General features: G+C 40.1%; 2 protein-coding genes across 4 annotated transcripts in view; both read right to left on the reverse strand.

Annotated features, from left to right (window-relative positions):
- Positions 1-3,408: 3,408 nt before the first annotated feature.
- On the reverse strand, positions 3,409-13,576 carry apool (apolipoprotein O-like). 2 transcript variants are annotated; one of them, XM_022205177.2, is made up of 11 exons: positions 13,470-13,576; positions 11,624-11,722; positions 11,397-11,522; positions 10,812-10,866; positions 10,327-10,425; positions 8,660-8,751; positions 8,468-8,578; positions 7,238-7,442; positions 6,832-7,068; positions 6,444-6,560; positions 3,409-4,060 (listed from the first exon to the last, which is right to left on the reverse strand). In XM_022205177.2, the coding sequence occupies exons 1-11, from the start codon at positions 13,485-13,487 to the stop codon at positions 3,972-3,974; spliced, it is 1,248 nt and encodes a 415-aa protein (XP_022060869.1). In that variant the 5' UTR covers positions 13,488-13,576; the 3' UTR covers positions 3,409-3,971. The 2 variants fall into 2 exon arrangements, with proteins under 2 accessions (XP_022060869.1, XP_022060868.1); XM_022205176.2 differs by having other exon boundaries at positions 6,832-7,122.
- A 1,422-nt stretch (positions 13,577-14,998) lies between these two features.
- Positions 14,999-21,163, reverse strand: part of si:ch211-26b3.4 (connector enhancer of kinase suppressor of ras 2) — a 92,123-nt gene continuing 85,958 nt past the window's right edge. For both annotated transcript variants that reach the window (XM_022205174.2, XM_022205175.2), the window contains 2 exons: positions 20,546-20,808; positions 14,999-18,098 (listed from right to left, as the gene is read on the reverse strand). In XM_022205174.2, coding sequence (XP_022060866.1) covers positions 17,889-18,098; positions 20,546-20,808 — 473 coding nt within the window. In that variant the 3' untranslated portion in view covers positions 14,999-17,888. The remainder of the gene's footprint in view (positions 18,099-20,545; positions 20,809-21,163) is intronic.

Consider the following 21,163-nt stretch of genomic DNA (forward strand, 5'->3'; position numbering starts at 1 on the left):
CAATATACACACAAAAAAGGAGTGAACGCGGTGTAACATAGCAGATGACAGCAGGGAGGAGCATTAAAACATCAGTTACCATTGTCACTCTGAGCAGAAAAGAAAAACGTGGACATAAATTAAGTAAATAACTGGTGGAGGGACATGATTAAAAAAATTTATCTAATTAATTGGAGGTTTCATAATTAATCGTGGGCTGCACAGTGAGTAGTAGTTAGCACTTTTGCCTTGCAGCAAGAAGATCCCTGGTTTGAGTCCCGGCCTGAGTCTGGGATCTTTCTACATGGAGTTTGCATGTTGTCCTTGTGCATGCGTGGGTTTTCTCCTGGCACTCTGGCTTCCTCCCACAGTCCAAAAATATGCTGAGGTTAATTGATGACTCTAAATTGCCCGTAGGTGTGAATGTGAGTGTGATTGTCTGTCTGTATATGTAGCCCTGTGACAGACTGGCGACCTGTCCAGGGTGTCCCCTGCCTTCACCCGAGTCAACTGGGACAGACTCCAGCACCCTCCGCGACCCTAGTGAGGATAAAGTGGTGTATAGAGAATGGATGGATGGATAATAATCACGCTTAATCACAATATTTGACACAATTAGCAAAGTTTTTCAATTCAAATAAATTTTGGTTGACGACTGAATCGATAAACGGACATAGAACTTAAACAACAAAAATGCTTATGTTTCATTTAAATTCATCTGCATTTTTCACCTGTCTACTACATTCACAGATTACTGCAAACTCAAAGTGCAATTATAGCGATTATATTCAACATTGTAAGACACTTGACTTTTGTAAACTCAAGCAGTTTCAGTGTCTTGAAAAGTGGTCTATTATGGGATGGCTACACCGCTTGCTGGTACCAGGACTGTCGTAATTAATAGGTCCATGGGATCATCAATTTCTCGCACCCATTCATTGTCTATGTGAAACGACCCGCATTGCATGTTGGTAGCGTATTTCGAGCTGCGCTCTGGTGCGTCTCACAAGAGTTCATTTGCATAAAGTAGACTTGACTTGTACTTTATGCAAATTCGGTGCGGGCAGCGGAGGTCTGACACATCGCAAAACATTTGTTAAACGTCTAAACTAGCCGTCATTGAACTAAAACAAGGACAGATTCTACAACTGCACAGCTTATTTTTTCTGTAATGAATTAATCAAAATCAATGCATTAAAGCCCTTGTCCTATAAATAACATAAAATATACTCAAAAACAATAATTCTTTGGTTTTGTTGCCATCGGCTTAACACTGGACTGCACTTTGACTTTTACAGTGCAGCATGGGATTGTTTAGAAACACAGTGAAGGCCAACTGTTTCAAAAGGACGGACTCACATGCACTAGCATGCAGACCTGCTGCAAAAACCTCGAGAAGACAAATTCAAATTACAAAACACAGAGGAGTGTGACTTTATTCTCTTTCTGAGGATGTCATTTCCTCACTGTATCTCTACATAGAAAAATTGTTGTTTACTGCTATATTATTGCTCAAAATCTTAAATGCCAAGTTGTCATAGCTAACGCATCTCAAACACTTCTCTGCTTTGTCTTAAAAATGACATAATTGAACGAATGACACTAAATGGCACCAGTCATAAATATTCATTAAGAATCCTTTAAGTTCATGACAGCTGTTGTCAGAGCTGTGACGGCGTCATGTCAGTCTTACGCACACCTCTTCAAGTGAAGTGTTCCCAAACAAAGAGCGAAGTAGAGCTGAGACTTGTCAAGTTTTCAGTTATTCAACATCACTGAAAAGCATAAAGTTTATCTCCAGAGAGCATGAATTGTAGGCACCATAATATAAGGCCTCAAACCAAAAATCAAGGTCATTCTGGAAATGGGGGAAAAGCCAGAGGATCATTAGGATACATTATTGTGCAAACAATGAAGATCAATACATAGAATTGTGTCAGACATTTCAGTAGATGATGAGACAGAATAAGGAACATTTTAGTGTTACTTAGTACACCAAAACCATGAGGATTCTTCTTCTGGGGACCATTAATGTTTATACCAAATTTCCTGGCAATCTATCCTTTAGTTGTAGAGACGTCTCACTAAACACCAAATAAGAACGTTGTGATAGCACCGAAGGGAATGTGAAGGAATCAACAGAGTAAGTTAGATTGATCTCTGGAGGATATACACTACTGTTCAAAAGTTAGGGGTCCTTTAGAAATGAACTTATTTTTGAGAGAAAAACATTTTTTTTAATGAAGATAACATTAAACAGATATACAGTCTAGACATTATCAATGTGGTAAATGACTATTCTAGCTGGAAACAGCTTATTTTTAATGGGATATCTACATAAGGATACAGAGGAACATTTCCAGCAACCATCACTCCTGTGTTTAACGCTACATTGTGTTAGCTAATGGTGCTGAAAGGCTAAATGATATTAGAAAATTCTTGTGAAATTATGTTTGCACATGAATGAAAGTGTGACTTTTCATGGAAAACATGAAATTACCTGGGTGACCCCAAACTTTTGAACAGTAGTGTAGATATTTAGTATTACTGATCAACAGACCAACATCTATAGGGCCATAACACTAACAAAAACACAAATTGTGGGCGCCCAGGTAACTCAGCTGGATGAGCAGGTGACCCATAAACAGGGGCTATAGTTCCAGACACAGCAGCCTGGGTTCCATTTCAGCTTGTGGCCCTTTGCTGCAGGTCATCCTTCTCCTGTCTGCCTCTCCACACTGTCTAATAAAGCCAAAAAAATACAATTTGTATTTAATAATATTATGCAAGTTTAAGGTATAATAATAACATCCACAACAGACTGCAATGCAACAGCACAGAGTACTGTTGACTGTGATACAGCTCATTTTGGAGCTATTCAATCACTTCTGGGAGTTAATATGGTACATTTATATCAGTTTTTGCCATCAGATGTGATATGGGATTATTAAATGATAAATATGTGGCATAAATGCGATATGCTTTGAACAGACTTGTGAAATTGTCAGAGCAGTAGCTCAGTCGAAAGCCGTTTATCTGGGACATGGATTAGCGAGGGGAAATCTGTTTGTATGATTGATGTTATTTTTCAGAACAAGTTTTCGCATAGCATTCTTGATATTCAGCACAAAAGATTTGTGATCTGCTGAAAAATGGCTGCGATGTATGACTTCTGTGAAGAGGAATTTACTGAAAAAAGACTGATGTCAGTCTGTGCGTATGGAACAGGCAGGTCTTCCAAAAATGTAAAAAATTCTTCTGTTCAGCAGCTCATGATAATCTAACTTAAGAGTTACGTTTCAAAGAGAAATTCTCAGCATTTCAGATTAGTTCTTTTTTGTGAAATGCTAAAAAATCTAAGTGTTTTTCTGCTTTTTGTTTGCAACTGTATGTTTTATGTAAGTAATATGTAGTTGACAAGACCCAACATTAGTTCATGAAAAATATAGATTTATTTAGAGTTCCTAACTCAACAAGTGAAGACAATTTCTGATGTAACAAAACGGATCAGCACTAGTCCCATCTTGTAATCATTATCAGCACATGTACAGAACTTCCTGTTTACAACGCACTGGGCTAAATTACAATAAATAAAAGCACCATGCATTCATGACTGTGAAGCTGTAGCTGCAAAAGCCAGCAATTGTTCAATGACACGAACAGAGAAAATTTCACAATCTGCCATTTGTGATATAAAAGGCTTGTGGGAGTAGTTTTTTTTTTTTCAGGTTTCTGTCTCACGCAAACCAATTCAGTTATGTGTACCGGAATTCACTGCACTGCTGCTACAATGCAAATGTACTTGGATGTTTTCTGTGGAACCAGAACTGATGTGGGCAGATGAAAAGAGAATGGAAATGTTGATTAAAGTCTTTCTAACTGCGCTCGCTTCCAAAATGGCCTATTTACGCTGCATAATGATACAGAGCGTTTGTCAGTTTGGATCAGATAGAAGACGGCAGTGTGGGGAATGAGGTTTCTCCCGTGGTCTCTCAGCTGCGTGTGCTGTACAAGTCTTCATCCTCAGGTTTAGACTGGCCGAAGTCCATGAGAGAAGGGTCTGGCTTGAAACTAGAGCCCTCTGGAGGACAGCAAGAGAAAAGCAACAGAATCTCAGTCACATACATTTTAGTTATTAAACCATAAATAGATTTATAGTGTATTTAAATCACTAGATCATCCAATTAGAACCAGACAAGAATACAGAGTTCGAGAGGATGGGTGGTGACTCTGAGAAGCACACAGACCCACACGAAGAAACAAGATATCTCTACACACCACCAATTCCTTTGACTATTGTTCTGCATCACTGCTAAAAACTTCAGAGAAAGGATGTGGATATCCCACAGACACTAATACTCACTGGTTTGTGGACTACTGCTTTGAAGTCTCAAATTCTGTATAAAGTGTACCCTGATTTTTCATCTATTTGTCTTTACATGGGATTATAATTTACATACTGGAAATCATGCTGTTCTGAAGGAGACTTGAACATAGCAATTAAAACCATAAACTCATTAGGAAAACGTTTATTTGGATAACAAATCAAGTGAGAAATACAATGGTGCCTCTTTTTGCAACTACAGAATTTTCCTCTTGTTGACGGCTGTTAGAAAATTGTAGTTTTAAAACACTTCTGTCTCTGTTTAACATTTCAGACCCAGAAGCATCATCCAACTGAGTCTGGAGGAAATCTGTGAGAACAGCCTGCTAATCAAGTAACTCATTTAATAAATCAAACGTACAGTTTAACTTTGATCTCAGTTTACCAATTTCAGCACATCAAACAGATGTGCTCAGAATGAGTCCAAGGAAATGAAAGGACTTCTGATAAGAACCTCTAACCTTCATATTAAAAGGGATGGTGGAATTGATAGTGATGAGGCATTTTTTGTGTGATTTATACAAACTAAATGAAAGCATGGATAAAAATCTCAGAAAACATGTGATAAGTTGGTACTGCATGTGAGAAACATTGACCTACTCGTGACACTCACAGTCCATTTATATATTAACACCTTTTAAGGTATCCCATTTCAAAAAGTCAGTGGAAATAACACATTTCCAAAACACTTTTTCAATGTTGCTTTATATGTTTGCTTGAGGTGTTTGTTTTTGTTTTTTTTTACTTTTTTTTGTTAATGTGTTTCATAGGAGATAGAAAGCACTTTTTCAAAACAGCTCCAACATAGCACACATTTAACTCACATAACTGATGGACTGTTTTGCTTCTGGAGACTGCAGGCAGAATCAAACATTGTAAAAACATGCTGACATGTAAGAACACGTACAACTTGCCAAATTGGACAAAATTCTTGGCAAGTTCTCTCGATTTCTTTCATATAGATCGCAAAGGCGAATAACATCCGTTTGTTTTTCTTGCCAAGGTTTGCTGGCAGTTGACAAACCCTAATTTTGTTTCCATTCCACTAACTTTTATTGTGTTTACTACAGTCCTGCATACCTTCTGACGACAATGCGCAGCCGAGATCATTCGCTCTAAAGCAGGCGATGGAAACAAGTCTGATTTGCATTCTCTTTTTTCTTCTAATTTTTTGCAACACTGCAAAAATCCCCTTCTGATTTGCTTGAAAATTTCATGGAAATATGTTTTTTTGTCAGTTTTAAGCACATTTCATCTCGTAGCCAACGTTCTCTGATGGGTCCTAATGAACATATGAACTTCAAAATAATAAATGAAAAAAAGAAAAAGACAAACTGTCACCAGGTTAATAATACATAGACTAAATATGACACGGAGTTTCTTTGGATGCTGCTCTATGCTAGACTGATGCTACTGGAAAAAAGACACATTCTCTCACTACAAAATAGTGTTATTCTGTTCAGCTTCAACCCAGACTGACGCAAAAGCTCGACTAATGTTTTCAAGCTGCATATTCACATTTTGGCTCTTGCTAGTGGTACTACATCTGAAGTCCGTCTTTTCTTTTACATCCAACAGTTTGAGGACAGCAAACAGCTGACTAACTCCTCAATCTGTCAAACTGTAATATGCAGATACATTTTCATGAGGTGTGAATATGCTAAAGATGAAATGTAAGAAATAACCTGCTCTAAAACCCGCAATAGGTGTCTCTTTACATCACACAGTAAATGCGATGAAGTAAAACTGAATGTGCTGCAGCTTGTTGTGCAGTACTTCACCAGAGTATAATTGAATCTCATCCTCTGCAACATCTGGATAATTATCACCACACCTACGATCGAGAATAAGACGCAAACAGCTATAGGTGGTTTAGAATCCAGGTGATTTGCAGAGAGATTCAGTGTGAGTGTGTGTGTGTGTGTGTGTGTGTGTGTGTGTGTGCGTGTGCGCGAGTCTGTTTGCTTCAGGCAGTCAACGCCCAGTACTAATTTTTGAAGCCTCTGTCTGACGGCTTGTTGAGCAGATGTCAAGTCCCAAACAGAAGCAGTGGTGCGTGTGCAGCAGGTGTTCGCTTTACCTTTGCTGTTTTCTGCAGCAGGCGGTTCAAGAGGCGGTGGTGGGAGTGTCAGGGTCGGTGTCTTCTCCACAGCAGGTTCAGCAGCAGGTCCGGGCTCAGCTGATTCAACAACTGGCTCTGCGGTGCAATCAAAGCGCAACATGGGGCTAGCAGCATAGACACAAACTGATGCGTGCTTCCGCCTTGACAAAACTATTGCTGAGCATTACGTATACACTCTTGTCATGTTGATGCCTGAATGTTGGCTGCATGAAGGGCATCTTCAAATTCAAATGAAGTTTCTGCATTAGAGGATTTTACATGATGTGAGCTTGCAAAAGGAAAAACTGCTTTGTGTTATGGTGTAGTTTGCTATTAGCTATTTGACAGTTAAGATCATTTTTGGTACCTGAGGCCTTTGGAGCAGATGGTTCTTTAAAAGAAGGAGCGGACTCGACTTCAGCAGACTCGGCTGGAACAGACTTGACTGGAGAAGTTTCAGCTGGATCTGACTCGACTGGAGCCACCTCTATCGTCTCCGGCTCTGAGTTCGCTGTGGGCTCGGCTGGGCTCGTGTCAGCGGAGACATCCTCCGCTGCCGATTTGGCATCGGAGGCTTCCACACTTTCAACAGGGTCTGGTAATGCTTCAGAGAGAGGAGAGGTGTCTGTTTCTACTGGCACAGAACTTACTAAAGGAGCTGGACAGAGAGGAAAAAGCATCACTACGGTCAGCAGACGACTTTGTGTGATTGTGTGCAACACAAAGAGATGGAGACGGAGAAACAAGAAGACAGGGATCAATATCTGTAATACCTGTGCTGGTCTCTGTTGGGGCTTGGTCGGGGGATATTTCTGTGAGCGTTACTGATGACTCTTCCTCTGTTTTGACAGCAACAACGGGCTCTTCGGAGATGGGAGCAGATTCAGCTGATTCCACCTCAGTCTCTGAGATTGTAGAGCTCTTTGCTGGCGTCTCTCTAGGGGAACTGGTGGGTTCTGGATTTGGTACTGTAGCTGACTAAAACATAGACAAAAAAGATGAAGATTTAAAGCTGTAGAACTATATATAATTACAATAAAGCTTTGCAATTTTCTTAAAGAAATTAGAGAGTTTCTGCATGAATCAGCCAGTCAGATTTAATGCTTTTTAAAGCCATTTTAATGCTATACTGTATAAAATGTAATGCCACAAATGACATGAATTTGTTTGTTTTTTGTAAAAGATGATTTTTACATGAAGACTGTCCCTACATGTGACCACCCATGGGCTGCAGTCATTCTCTGAATTCCACATTTTCTAGCCATTTTTGCATTTCCCGGCTCTCCTCCACCTGCTCTAGCCTGTCTGTAACCGGCCGGTGGAGCAATTGTCGCAGCGGTTTTAGCATGTTTACGCAGACGCACATATCTGACGAATCACAGTCTATAATTATCTATTACTATTATCAAATATTTTTATTGCAGAAAGGATTTTCAAAACTGCAGAAAGAAGTTTTAATGCCACTGAGAATCAAATTTAAGGATTTTTAACGCCATTTAAGGCCTTAATTTTCACTAAATCTATTTAATGACTATTAATGCTTTTTAATGCCCTGTAGAAACCCTGAATTAGGGATAATATGTTAAATTTAATACACTGTTTTACTAGATTTTGTGTTTCTGGCATTACCCGACACTGTGGAGCGACTTACAGTAAGTTCAACAAGCTTCTGTTTCCAATTCATAGAAAAACTCCAAGCAACTACAAGCGCAAAAAACAAATTCCAGCAGCAAGCAATTATCATAAAAGTGCAAAGTGTTTGAAAAGGAAATGGAATTCAACCTATCAAGAGACAGAAGGGATTTTTTGGAGTGAGTAAAATATGTAAAGGGGAAGTCATTCAGTAGGAAGCGAGATGCGATTGCCTGGGTTCAACCACTGTTCTGGTTTTAGTCACACACAGTCACACAGCTTTATTGTACTTTTCACTTCAGAACTAGCTGGTTGAATCAATTCATAATGTGTTTGATAAATCTGCTTAGTTACTCCAAGTGACTTCTGACCTGTGGTGGTGAAGCAACAATCTCTTTGGCAACAGGCTCCTTGGGGGCAAACAGTGAAGACACTGCAGCACTGCTCCACTGCCCTGCAGCATACACCTTCTTACCCGTCACCTTGGAAGCACACAAGATAATACTAAAGTTAAACTCTGACAATAGTAAGATGAACACTTATTAGCAAGATGCCAGCGTTACCTTAAATACAGCCACAGCTTGGGCTGGGTAGCACACTGACGCTCCTGCACTCATCAGGCCCAGCGGGACAGCGACCCTCTTGAATTGAGAGCCTGAAATCAAGTTTTACATTTCAGGACAGCAATCAATATTACCTAGCAGAGATTAAATCTTGGAACTACTGCTGAATTGCTGTATTCAGCAAGGTCAGGAATGCATGGAGTATTATAGTTTATTTAGAATAAGACAGTGAAGGCATTAAACAAATGTCAGCGGCTTGCATCTATTCTCCAAACCCAGTTTGAACAAAGGCCAGATGCTGCATGAATATATCAAACAGAAGACTCACTTAGGAATGGGAACATAGTTTCATAATATGAATATTTAAATGTAATCCAAGTGAATCTCCACAATGAGAAAGACAAAAGAAACAGAGACTGCTGAGAAAAATGAAACTGAAACGTAACTTGTTTCTTATGTGGTGCACCCCTCTATAGCTCTGTAGGTACATAATACGACCCGTGTATGATCAGCGGTTGTGGTCTCTGAATTCAGATCATCAGATATGAATAGGTCACAGTCAGGTTAAACGTACATCACATAGATGTGGATCAAATGTAAGACTTATCGTACGAAAACGAATTACTGCCATTCAAAACAACTGAGTTCAAGTGCAAGACTTGTTTGCTAAATAAATAAGCTCTGGGTATCAACATTCAGTGTGGCACGAAAAATGTGCACTAAAATAAACAAAGCGATGTTTTATTTACTATGTGCAGCTGCTACATTATCACAGAGCTGCATAGACAATGTCATTCTCGGCTTTTGAGGCCCCGACTTAGCTTGCATGGTGCCATCCTACTGGCAGGGACTCATGGCAGATCCTTTTATATTAATGCTAAATAGCCTTTTTCAAATTCATCCCCTGATACATAAATTAGATTAAGAGAAGGCTTCTAGAGAACTATCTATTATTTCTAGGTCTTCGGCAGTAAAAGGGAAATAGAAGAAAGGAAGAGAAGTTCTTTGATCATTACAGATAGGGCTGAGAGTCAGACCTCAATGCTCTTGGAGGTCTGCCAAACACATGTACACTAAAAAACATGCTGAAACTTACACAGTGATTGTACGCTTGAATATTAAATGTTTCACCTAAGGCCTACAAACAATGATTCTTTTGTTTGTCAATTATTCTCTTGACTACTTTCACGATTAATAGACGAGTTGTTTGGTCTATGAAATGTGAGAAAAGGGGAAAAAATGTCAGGTATTGTTTTTGCAAAGCCCAAAATTGCTTTTACTGTTTATAACCCAAAGATATTTTTAATGACATAGAAAAACAAAAAGACTAACTAAAAAAAACAAGATTTCAAAGTTGGACTAAAAAAAAAAAAAAAACCTCAAAACATCTAATCTGTTACTCAATTATTTCTTCTAGACGGTAAAAATGATTATATCTGTGCACTGTGTGCTGCTCTTTGTCCTTTACTATTTCTTGTATTCACTGCTGTAACATTGAAAAGTTCCCCCCTGCGGGATCAATAAAGGTTTAATCTGTCTATCTATCTATGTAATTATCATGTATGTGACATGCTTGTGTTTTTTAATTGTAGACTAACAGGTGAGAAACACACTGTTCCCAGGAGGCCTTAGGTATGTGTGTCATGTATGAAGGGGGATCAGGTTACCTTTCCGTGCCAAGAACATGCCAAGCAGGCCAGCCATGGTGATGGTGCCAAATCTGGGTAGAAAGCCTGGGGGAGGGTCTTTCAAGTAATAGTATACATCTGGGAAACAAAAGAACACAGTCAACACGCTGACAAATTGTCTGTCAGCTTCTCAATTCTGAACCAATGTGTGAACTTCACACCGACTCGACTCCATCAGTAGCTGTTATCACAAAAGTGGTGACATGAAAAGCACCTCAGTCTTTTTCCTGTTTCTCAAGTGTATGTCACATGTCAGTTCCACATTTAGATACAGTACATGAGCGCTGCTGTAAAGGGGCCAAACTTTTAGGCCACGTCTCAGAATATGCTATGTAAATACCTCAATTCTTTATAATAATATTAGAATATTTATCATTTCTATTAATGTCATTTACATTTTTTGTAGTCAAGGAGGCAGATTATCACCAATAAGTGAGACCTTCATTTACATACTGTTTACTTACCCTGTCCTGTGTGGTAAAGATTAACACTTCCCCTTTTCACAGAGACACAGGCACCCTGCAGGCAACACAAGGGACAAACTGAAACCACCACAACAGGCCTTAAAGAACGCAACTATCTAGGCAATACTGAAACTGATACATTTGAGTCAGTGTTGAAGTGTCTTTTTTCCCCAGCATCCACAGTATCTAACTGTCAAATCTTCTCGCAGTACACTTTACAGCTGTGAACTGCACGAACGCTGTTTCCTGTCAACTCCTGAACTTGGCACTTTGCAAAATCGTACCTGCACAGAGCACTTGCAGCACGTGGGATTGTGCTCTATAACCGCAAACAAGAGGAACAAAAATCAGTGTATGAAAAAAACTAAGGCTGCAGGTGCAAGATAATACGTCTTTGACATATTTTTGCTGTTGTTCTGTTCCTATAACACTTATTTACACCAGAAAAAAGGGGTTTTCTGTTTGCGTTGAAAGTGCTGCACAAGACGGGAAAGTATGAGTTAATTCTGCACAGAGTTGTGTCTGTGCACTTCAATTTATTCTGATGTACAGCAGCTGTAGATACACAAAGCAAAATGTACATACCTTCACCGCCAGGACAAATGGCAGTACGCCCTCTCTGGCTGTGGTTAGCCCACTCTCAATAATCCCCGGACTCTCTGGAACAAACTTAACCTGAGGGGACTGTGGCAGCGGTGTGTAGATGTTCAACTGGAGACAGGGGAAGAGTCAGTATGTTATTATGACACACAACAATCCTGTGACAGGCAGTTTCTCATACTAGATGTGCTCATGTTCTGGGGCAGACATACCCTTTCTCGAGTAACCAGCCCATCAGCAGGCACTTCATTCACGGTGTACACACGGATGGAGGCTATTCCCAGCACCGTCGGGACGGCCACCATAACCACCTATCACAGAATTAGAGTACACTTGTAACAGTAGTGTCTGTGACATCGAAGCAACGACACAAACCACCAAAAGGCTGTGATAATCAGATGACTCATCTGAACCTTAAGTGGGAGAAGAATATGACAGGTCAGTAAAACAGCAACACTGCACTGAAAGAAAAAGATGACGCAATTGTGAGCATGACGCAGAACTGCCACCTTCAAAGAGTCACCACTGACCTATACGATTATCTACCACTGACCTAGTTTCTATGGATTTTTACGTCATAGAAACTGATGCATCAGTTGTCCAATATTATCTGCTATTATTGTCCTGTCACAGATATAAGGATATAGGTGTACATGTTATCGAAAATAAGCAGATACGATTCTTTTACAGAACATAATGTGGAGATGGATATTTTACTCTCATGCTGTTTGCAGTACAAGAAGCAGAGTAGCTTCGCATCACGTGATTAGATGGTGGTGCCGAATCATTCTATTTCTTTATTGTAAATTGTTTACTAGTTAGTGAAATACATTGCTGGAAAGTTAAGAATCAGACCAGTTACCCCATCATTTTCCCTTTTCAATGTATGTGCGCTCTATCAGAGGAGCCTTCTTCAATGTATGTAGACCACAGTGAGTACCATATCAGTTAAGTAATTACAACATGTTTAAAATACATGACAAAATAGGATTGTAATTCAGTGCATGCAATAAATTATGTATAAAACTATGATGTATTCAAACTGTAAAAATCTCAAGATTCAACGACAGATGGAAGAAAATATGTTTGAGTCACCTTTGTCTTCTGCACAAACTGTATATGTAAAGTCAACAGATATTGCAATCTAAATTATGATTCAACGTCTAAAAGAAGACAACTGCGAAGATGAGAAGACAGCAATCTTTGTACTTAACAAACAGAGATACAGTGAAACAGCTGCCCATTACAATCTTAAGAAGAAATAGGAATGTCTCCACCAAGAGGAGGCAGAATATGGTTCTCACTATGGTACAATAACTCCCAAAGCTGTATATATGTAAAAGCACTATCAGACAATATCTAAAAATCTGAACCTCTGATTTTCTACAGTTACACCACCACCCCACTTTAAAAAATATAACTTCGATCAGGTCATTGCAGGTTGGAGCTTCGAGAAGTTGTTATATGTAATGCATTAAACCCTTGTATTTAAATCTAGCGCATACAGTTGCTGTCTATATAGTACATTAAAAGTAATGACATCTCAAAATTGTGAGATAACACACTAAAGTAGATACAGACAGCTACTTTTAAGCACTGATGTACAACGTAATTACCTCATATCTCATACCTGTATGACTTATAATGGATTAGTAAAACTGTCTCCAACTAGTTATGCTAACTGATGTTAACGCTAGCTCCACTAACTGTGCTCATATTGGTGTGAAATTTGCTTATACGGGGTAATAAAGCCAGGAAATATAAATATCAAGATTTTACAGCTGTTACACATGCTTCGTAGAGCTCTAACGGTGGGACTTCTGCTCAAATTGCTATCAGCTAACCCAGCAAAGCTTTCATTCAGCGAAGCTAACACAGAGAACACACAGTTAGCAAAACTGTTTTCATGCAGCATGAAAGCCTGAAAGGTGACAGTCAGTTCGAGTTTTCATTAGAGGCTCCGGAACGGCCGACGTTAACACACAAGCCATGCACTCATTGAAAACACACAGTTAAAACAATGAAAACTTTGCCGAAAAGAGAATATCAAGCGTTCACCTTGGCCGCCATGACCATAGACAGCGCTCCTCCTCCTTCTTCTTTTGGCTCCGTTGCTCAGCTCGGACTGGATTGAAACGTGGTCAGCTGCTGCCACCCGATGGACGGAAGGAGGAACTGCAGCGAGGCGGTGTGACCTTATACAGCAGATATGTTCATTTTACACCGTGTCTTCAGGCTCTCTCAGTGGAACATCCAGGGTCTTTTGCATTGTAAATGTTATTTTTGAATAATATTTAACAAAATGAATTCAAAACTATACATCTGCATATACTTCCACATATAAATCAATTGTTCTTGATTACGGTACATTAAGTGGTTTATTTGGGGCAAGACATCTGCAGTGTGGGGCTCCTGCATGTTTGTTGGATTTGTTTAAAGACTTGCATTATTTAAGTACAATACTACCAAGTAATGCCTGACTTTAAAGCTAAAGGTAAGCCTAGCAGACACTATGTCAAAATGCAGTTTTAAGAACTTTATTGTTTTAGTTTATGTTGTTCCTAAATATTGTTGTATTAAATTAAACTGAATGACCATCAACTGACATAGATTATCATTCCAGCATATTGCATGGGTACATGTTGGACTGGATTTGATAGAAGCTACAAATCCTACAGTTTATCTTTGCGACCTTGCAGTGCACAATGTTGTATGGTCTACAATAGTGGATCTCAAAAAAATTGGAACATCTTCAAAATTTTCAATATTTTTTCCATTAGTTGATTAGGAAATGGAAAATCTGGGTGTTGCTGGTTGCCTCCCTGACAGTTTTCAAGTCAGCAGTTTTCCCTATCATTAAAGTTGTGTGTACTGAACTATAGTAAGAGATAAATGCTATCTATGCTGTTTAAATAGTAGTGTACACAAATTTGAAATGAAATATTCTAATGATTTGAGATACCAGATATCTGATTTTTATGCGCTATAAGCCATAATCATCAAAATTAAAACCAAAAATGCTCCCCTTTACACATAATGACTGCAGAATACAATATATTTTCACTTTCCTAAGTCAATAATAGAAAATATTGAAGTTTTTTTTAAGATGTTCTAATGTTCTGAGATGCACCAGTATTTACTTTTGGTATTTAACTTAGTAATATTAGTATAACAAATAACATTGTAGGAGCTTAACCTTATTATTTTCATTTGTTAGGTAAATTCATATAATAAATAAAATGGTATTGAGTCAGTATCTACTTTTCTGGGTATTAATCTCTGCATGTGTTAGCCTTATGTTACATTTGAGATACTATTACTTTTAATGTAATGCAATTTTCCTACAAAAGATTAGTCTGCATAAAGGAAGGATGTATAAGTGGGTGCATACCAGTGTTTGTAAGTGAATGCTTGTGAAGACTGAGCCAGTAAAGCTTCAGACATTTTAATATGGACATTAGAAACATAGCACACTGCCTGGCCTCCTGGTTCATGGAATAGTGCTGCTTTTAATTTGAAACTATTCCTAATTAGACTGGATAAATGTTTCAGTAGATCAGAGAACGTACACAGAAACAAAACATATCTCATAGTGCAGAGGATTCAGTTTATTGAAGTCAAAGTTTAACAACTTAGGTTTACAATCTGTATTTTTTGTAATATATATTCATATATATGAAACCAAAAAAGGCTACTTTAGGAAGAATAAATGTCATTTTCTTTCTTTTTAATATCATCTTTAGTCAGTTTAATGTACAGAATAACAGTAAGCTAATATTATCCTTGAAAAAGAGCAATATGTTCCTTTTTTAATGTCGCAGTGCAACTTACATCTTACACACCTGTGCAATGTACCATGAGGTGTACACCCCTGAAAGAACACACAGTGGAATCTCCCTTTTCGGCCTGTTTCTGCAGGTCTACACACACAAAGATCTGGGAGGGATAACACAGTCAGTGCCTACAAATTAAAACTCTCAAGAACTCCTTTGAATCTACAGTATGTGGCCTGCTCAGCGGAGCAGCAGTTGGAGAAAGAAGACCAACACTAAAGATGAGAAACGGAGAGAGGTCTGCAGACTAAAACTGTATTGTAACTCTACTACAGCTGCGTGTGTGTGTGTGTGTGTGTGTGTGTGTGTGTGTGTAGGAACACCAGTATAACCAGTCCTTCGTTGCCAAAAGAGAGGGTTGGGAGGCACAGGGAAAGTGCTTGCATCATTTAGTTTCTTTGTGGTACTCTCAAATTAATCAGTCAAAAAACATGAGCTATATTTCTGGGGTGTGTTTAATATTTCAACTACAGTGTGACGTGATGAGAAAACCTGAACCTACACGAGAACTACAGTAAAATATGAAGAATAAGTACATACAGTGCTGGATGCAGCAGGTGCTACGCATGTCTCTCAGAGTCTTCGACACTGGGGGGCACCGTTGAGTCCTTGGCCTGATATTGCAGATGAAATGATTCATCTGAGTTTCACAGACATTACAGACCCTTAAGTGGAGAGGTCTACGACCGCCCAGCATCAACCATATGCTTTGAGGGAATGTTCAAACCGCTTTTGTTTTCAAAGTATCTCTCTTTTCCGATTTCTGAAGCCTTTGGAAGTGTGTCAGTCTTTCTATGTAAACCAAAACACCAAATTGAAAACCTCCTGCTCGGACGCTAAAGGAGTATCTGCATTACTTTAAGGAACTGAGTAGCATAAACAAAAGCCTCCCTCAGTTTTTGTACAGTGTGTGTCTTCGAACACTAAAAAGAAGACTTTAAACCTATGAACATAGAAATAAAAAGTCGTTCTTCAACAGTACTTTTGCATGTATCATGCGCTACAAGTCTAATTATCTTGCAATCATGAGAAGAGGGTAAAAGAACAAAATGGAAAAAAAGAGAACACAAATGATCCACAGTATTTTACCCTGTCCATTCAAATCAGTCCCAGGCCTTTTCTCATGCAACACATCACCAGGAGAAGAATCAGCTGCGATGTAAACCAGTAAAAACTGTCAATCAGCTGTCAGTGATGGCGGTGGTTGTTTTGCCTCCTAGTTGTTCAAACTGCTAAACACCCTGCATCTACAGAGTGAAGAGGGGGACACTGCAAAACCTTGGCATAGAATACATCATACTTTACATTATATCTATGACACAAAACGTAAATAGATTTATATATTCTTCTATGTTTAAATATATTTGTAGACTGTACACAAATCTTTAGAAAATGAGACGGCAAATGCTTTTACCTGATATTTGAACAGCAATGGTAAAGAGGCCGATGAGACATAGACCCTGTGATGCAGCCAATGAGATATAGAGATATAGAAAGTGCATTCTTTGTAGTGAGTGACTCCTTCTGAAAAGAACTCTTTTGCTCTTGCATTCGCTGTTTAAGGAATAAAAGAAAAAAAACAAACCCAAAACAAAAAATAAAGTGTTTTGCACCCACACAAATACATACTCTCTGTCTTCCCTCCGCTACCTCTAGAAGCATATCACAGTGGTAGTGGAACGCAAACATTTACATCAGTATACACAGCAGTATACACATATACACAAGTCTTTGAGGACTAGAGAGAGAGAAAGAGAGAGAGAGAAGGGAAAAAAGTTAAGAAAAGAGAAGGAAGGGGGATGAAGAGAGAGTAGCAAACAGAACTGTCGAACTGCGCTCTGTCAGAGGAGCCTTCTTCTGCAGATAAAAGTGGGGATTTCTGAACGCTTCACAGTTTGAAATCGTGCGCATCTGGCCGGCACGGTGGGTTCTCGACGCTCGTGTTGTCATGGGTTCCCAGAGAAACAGATAAACCAGCATCGATGGCTACCTCTCACAGTCTTACACCAAAGTTCCTGCCCTTACACTCCCCCACCCCCGACACACACACACACACCCGTCCAGTGAGATCAGCCTGGAATAACAGTGAGGTCCCTGTAAATCAAGATGTGCAATGAGAGAAAACAAACAAACAAACAAAAAAACACAGAGAGAAAGGGGGAGAACTGGTGGCTCTGGGTGCAAAGTTCATCAGTACAAAAGTACAGTGCTGTGGTGAAAAGGATTCTCCTCTGTATTGCTGCTACATAGCTCCCCCTGCCCCCTAAAATCAACGAAAAATAGCAAAACCGAGAGAATACAAAGGAACGAACGTGTGTTAAAAAGTCTCCTTTTTTCCCCCCCTGTTTTTCTTGACAAGCGTGTGGAGTTTATGCTGAGTTCCATAGACAAAGGAAGATTAATGCTTTCTGTTCAGGCATGCAATAGGCACCCTGTGGGGTCCTCAGGATTATCAAAAGTTCATACACGCAAGTCTCAGACTGTTCCCTCTATGATATTTACACATCTTACAATGTGTGTTCCTGTGTGTGTCTGTGTGTGTGTGTTTGTGTGGGTGCGTGCTCAGAGTCGTGATCAGGGCTTTAGCTAATATAAAGTGTGTGTCTGTGTCAGTGAGTGTCTGTTCAGTCTTTGCTTCTCTTTCTCACACATGTGTCTCGATGAAGGAGTGTGTGTGGGTCATGAGAGGTGCTGCCAGCGGGGAGAGGTCGTCCTGGCCGTTGGTGCCGGGGCTGAGCTGGCAGATGTCTGAGTAGAGCTCGCTGTGCCACTGTTTCCACTCTCTGAAGGTCTGGGAGCACAAGCCAGGGTCCTCCAGGAGGGCACAGATCACCGCCAGCTCCGACTCTTTGGCCTGCCGGGAGAAAACAGACACCAGGGAGTCACCTCTTTAAATCCATCCATCCATTATCTATACACTGCTTTATCCTGTAGAGAGTCATGAGGGGCTGGAGCCTATCCCAGCTGACTTAGGGTGAAGGCAGGGGACACCAGGGGCCTCATTTATAAAGCTTGCGTATGCACAAAACAGGGCTAGAAAGTGGCGTACGCCACTTTCTACGCAAAGGTTGTGATTTACAAAAACAAACTTGGCGTGAGAATGTGGGCACCGGTGCGCCAACCTTGATTCTTGATGCTTCTTTACGCACAAAACAGGGCGTAAATCACAAACTTTGCGTAGAAAGTGGCGTACGCTGTGTTCGTTGTGATTTCTAAAAATAAATTGGCGTGAGAATGTGCGCACCGGTGCGCCAACTTTGATGCTTGCTTAAGCACATTTTGGAGACAGAGGGAACGGCAGTGCCGGAGGATGAAGTGGCGAATTGAAACCAGATTGATCTCAAACCTTTATTGTTATCACATATTAGACTTGTAGAGCCGGATAATCATAAACCCTCATTGTTGTAGATGTTCATACAGTGCGCCATTCGGCCGACGACTGTATTTGCAGAACTATGTTCATATATTAACAGGAGCGGATTGAATGTTATTTCATTCGGTCGTTTGACCGAAGGGCCGGTATCTGGGGCTGGTGCGGTGATCTTTATTAAATAATTTTGTTTACTGATCACCCGGCGCCTGTATGGCTCATCCATTTGCAGGGGTGGTCTCCGACGCAGTGGCTCGGGTTCGATTCCTGCCTGCGGCACTTTTATGCATGTCTTCCCCCTACTCTTCTCCCCATTTCCTGTCACTCTTCACTGCAACTATCACAGTAAAAAGGCAAAAAAAAGTAAAGAATTTTGTTTATTTATCCATATGCGGCCGAATGGGATGAGCGTCCAACCATTAATCAGCCCTGTACAGGCACGCAGGCACACATGCTTCACACCACAACTCCCGAGTGAAAATGAATTTCTCTATGTGAACCGAAAAAATGCACATTCAATCAGTGTGCAAATTATTTGTACATCGGACATGATCATAACAAATTTAGTGGCAGGGTGGCCTGGGTCAACACATGATTCATTCATCCTGACGCACAGCAGTGAAAAGACTGCCGGCCGGCGCTGCGTGAAATGCCGTGGATCAGCAGCTTATTTATATACAGATACATTCATGAGTTACTTTGCATTGACCATTCAAGGTAAAATGTGGGTGTGTTGTGGGCGGAATGTGAGGTGGATCCACCTGTGCAATCTTCCAGCTGGTGTGTGATTTATCAAGAAATTGCGTGCAGCTGTGCTTACGCAAAGTTTTATAAATCAGGGGCGAGGGGCATACGCCCTTTTCTATTATCGGCGTACGCAAATTTTAGTATGGATCCTACGCAATGTTTTATAAATGAGGCCCCAGGTCACCGATCTATCACAGGGCTACATATAGAGACAAGTAAACACAATCACATTCACGCCTACGGAGAATTTAGAATTACTAATTAACCTCAGCAAGTTTTTGGACTAGTCGAGCCCCCAGGCCGAGGATTGAACCCAGGATCTTCTGGCTGTGAGGTGCAGTGGTAACCACTACTCCACCGTGCTTTAAATCCTTACACTTCTAAAATAATAACACCCAGAAAAGCAGTTGGAGAGCGCAGTACTTTGCACAGGCTGCTCAGTCGTATGATTTACGATGGACAAGTCTCGATAAGTCTGCAGCGATCAATTTGTAGTAGGATCACAATCGTGGATCCAGACTCTAAGCCGCATCACTTCCAAAATCTAATCAGTTGGTTCTTGTGTCATTTCTGACCTTCCCTGAAAATTTTGATCTAAATCCATTAGTCCGTTTTTGAGTAATGTTGCTAACAGACAAACAGACAGACAAACGTATACCAACCACATAACTCCACTGCATTCCTTGGCAGAGATATAACAATAATAATGATAATAATAAACTCTATTTCTAAAACACCTTTTAAAACTGGAGTAACAAAGTGCTTCACAAAGCATTAAAATACACAAAACACTAAATAAAACAGTAAAAGCAATAAATTATTACCACAGAAGACCAATTTCCAAGCATCAGAGCAGGAATAAAAAGCTACATAAATGCTAGTCTGTATAGGCAAGGTTTTAACAGCTTTTCTGTTCATTTCAATTCAGTTTCATGTATATAACACCAATTCACAACATATGTCCTCTCATAGCATTGGGGTGAGAGTGGGGTCAGTCAAGGGAAGCTTGGTCCACAGTGTTGGCGCTAAAACAGTGAAAGCACAGTCCCCCTTATTTCTGAGCCTGGATCATGTGATATTTAACAGTAGCTGGGTTTCAGATCTCAGAGGTCGAGGTGCAGAATACGGTGTTAAAATCTGCGATACATAAAGAAGTCTATGTCGTGTCTGTGGCTGAGTCGTACCTTCAAGGTGCTGCGGAGGGCTCGGACCCGGTGCAGCCTGTCGTTGAGCAGAGGGTCCCTGGCTCTCTGGGTGAAACAGCGCCGGAGCTCCTGCCTGCTACAAGGTCTGGGCTCTCCGAGGGCCGTCACGTTGGCCTGCTCCAGGGCCCGATACAGCTGCTCCAGCCCATCCAGCGACTCCGGCTCTCGACCCTCCGATATCCGTCGCTCTCTTCCCTCCGACACCCTCCTCTCTCTGGACTCAACTCTCAACTCCCGCAGGTCTAAGACAACCAGGAGGCAACCAGTAAGACTCAGACAATGATGGTGTGTTTAATGCAAACAGAGCACACGTGGCATTCACAAATAGCAAAATAAAACGGTATTATCTTTGTTTTAAAGTGGTATATATGTCCAATGTACACATCTGAATCCAAAAACCCACTAGCAGGTTTTTAACGGTGCACTATAAAAAAAAAAAAACAACTAAATTGCACTGGTTATCAGAGCTAGAAACAGTGAAAACACAAAGAATCATCAGATTTTCAACTTGACAAAGGATCTTGAAGTACTCATCTTTGCCATACAGTTCAATTGGACAATAAATCTAAACTTAAAATCCGTATAATTGATTAAAAC

The sequence above is a fragment of the Acanthochromis polyacanthus genome, chromosome 10, assembly GCF_021347895.1.
Source record: "Acanthochromis polyacanthus isolate Apoly-LR-REF ecotype Palm Island chromosome 10, KAUST_Apoly_ChrSc, whole genome shotgun sequence".
In the NCBI taxonomy this organism is placed as follows: Eukaryota; Metazoa; Chordata; class Actinopteri; family Pomacentridae; genus Acanthochromis; species Acanthochromis polyacanthus.

Coding starts and splice junctions, on each gene's coding strand:
- apool (XM_022205176.2), bottom strand. Junction 8,752..10,326: donor CATGTTCTTGGCACGGAAAG/GTAACCTGATCC, acceptor ACTTGATTTCAG/GCTCTCAATTCAAGAGGGTC. Junction 7,443..8,467: donor TTGTTGCTTCACCACCACAG/GTCAGAAGTCAC, acceptor TCTATGTTTTAG/TCAGCTACAGTACCAAATCC.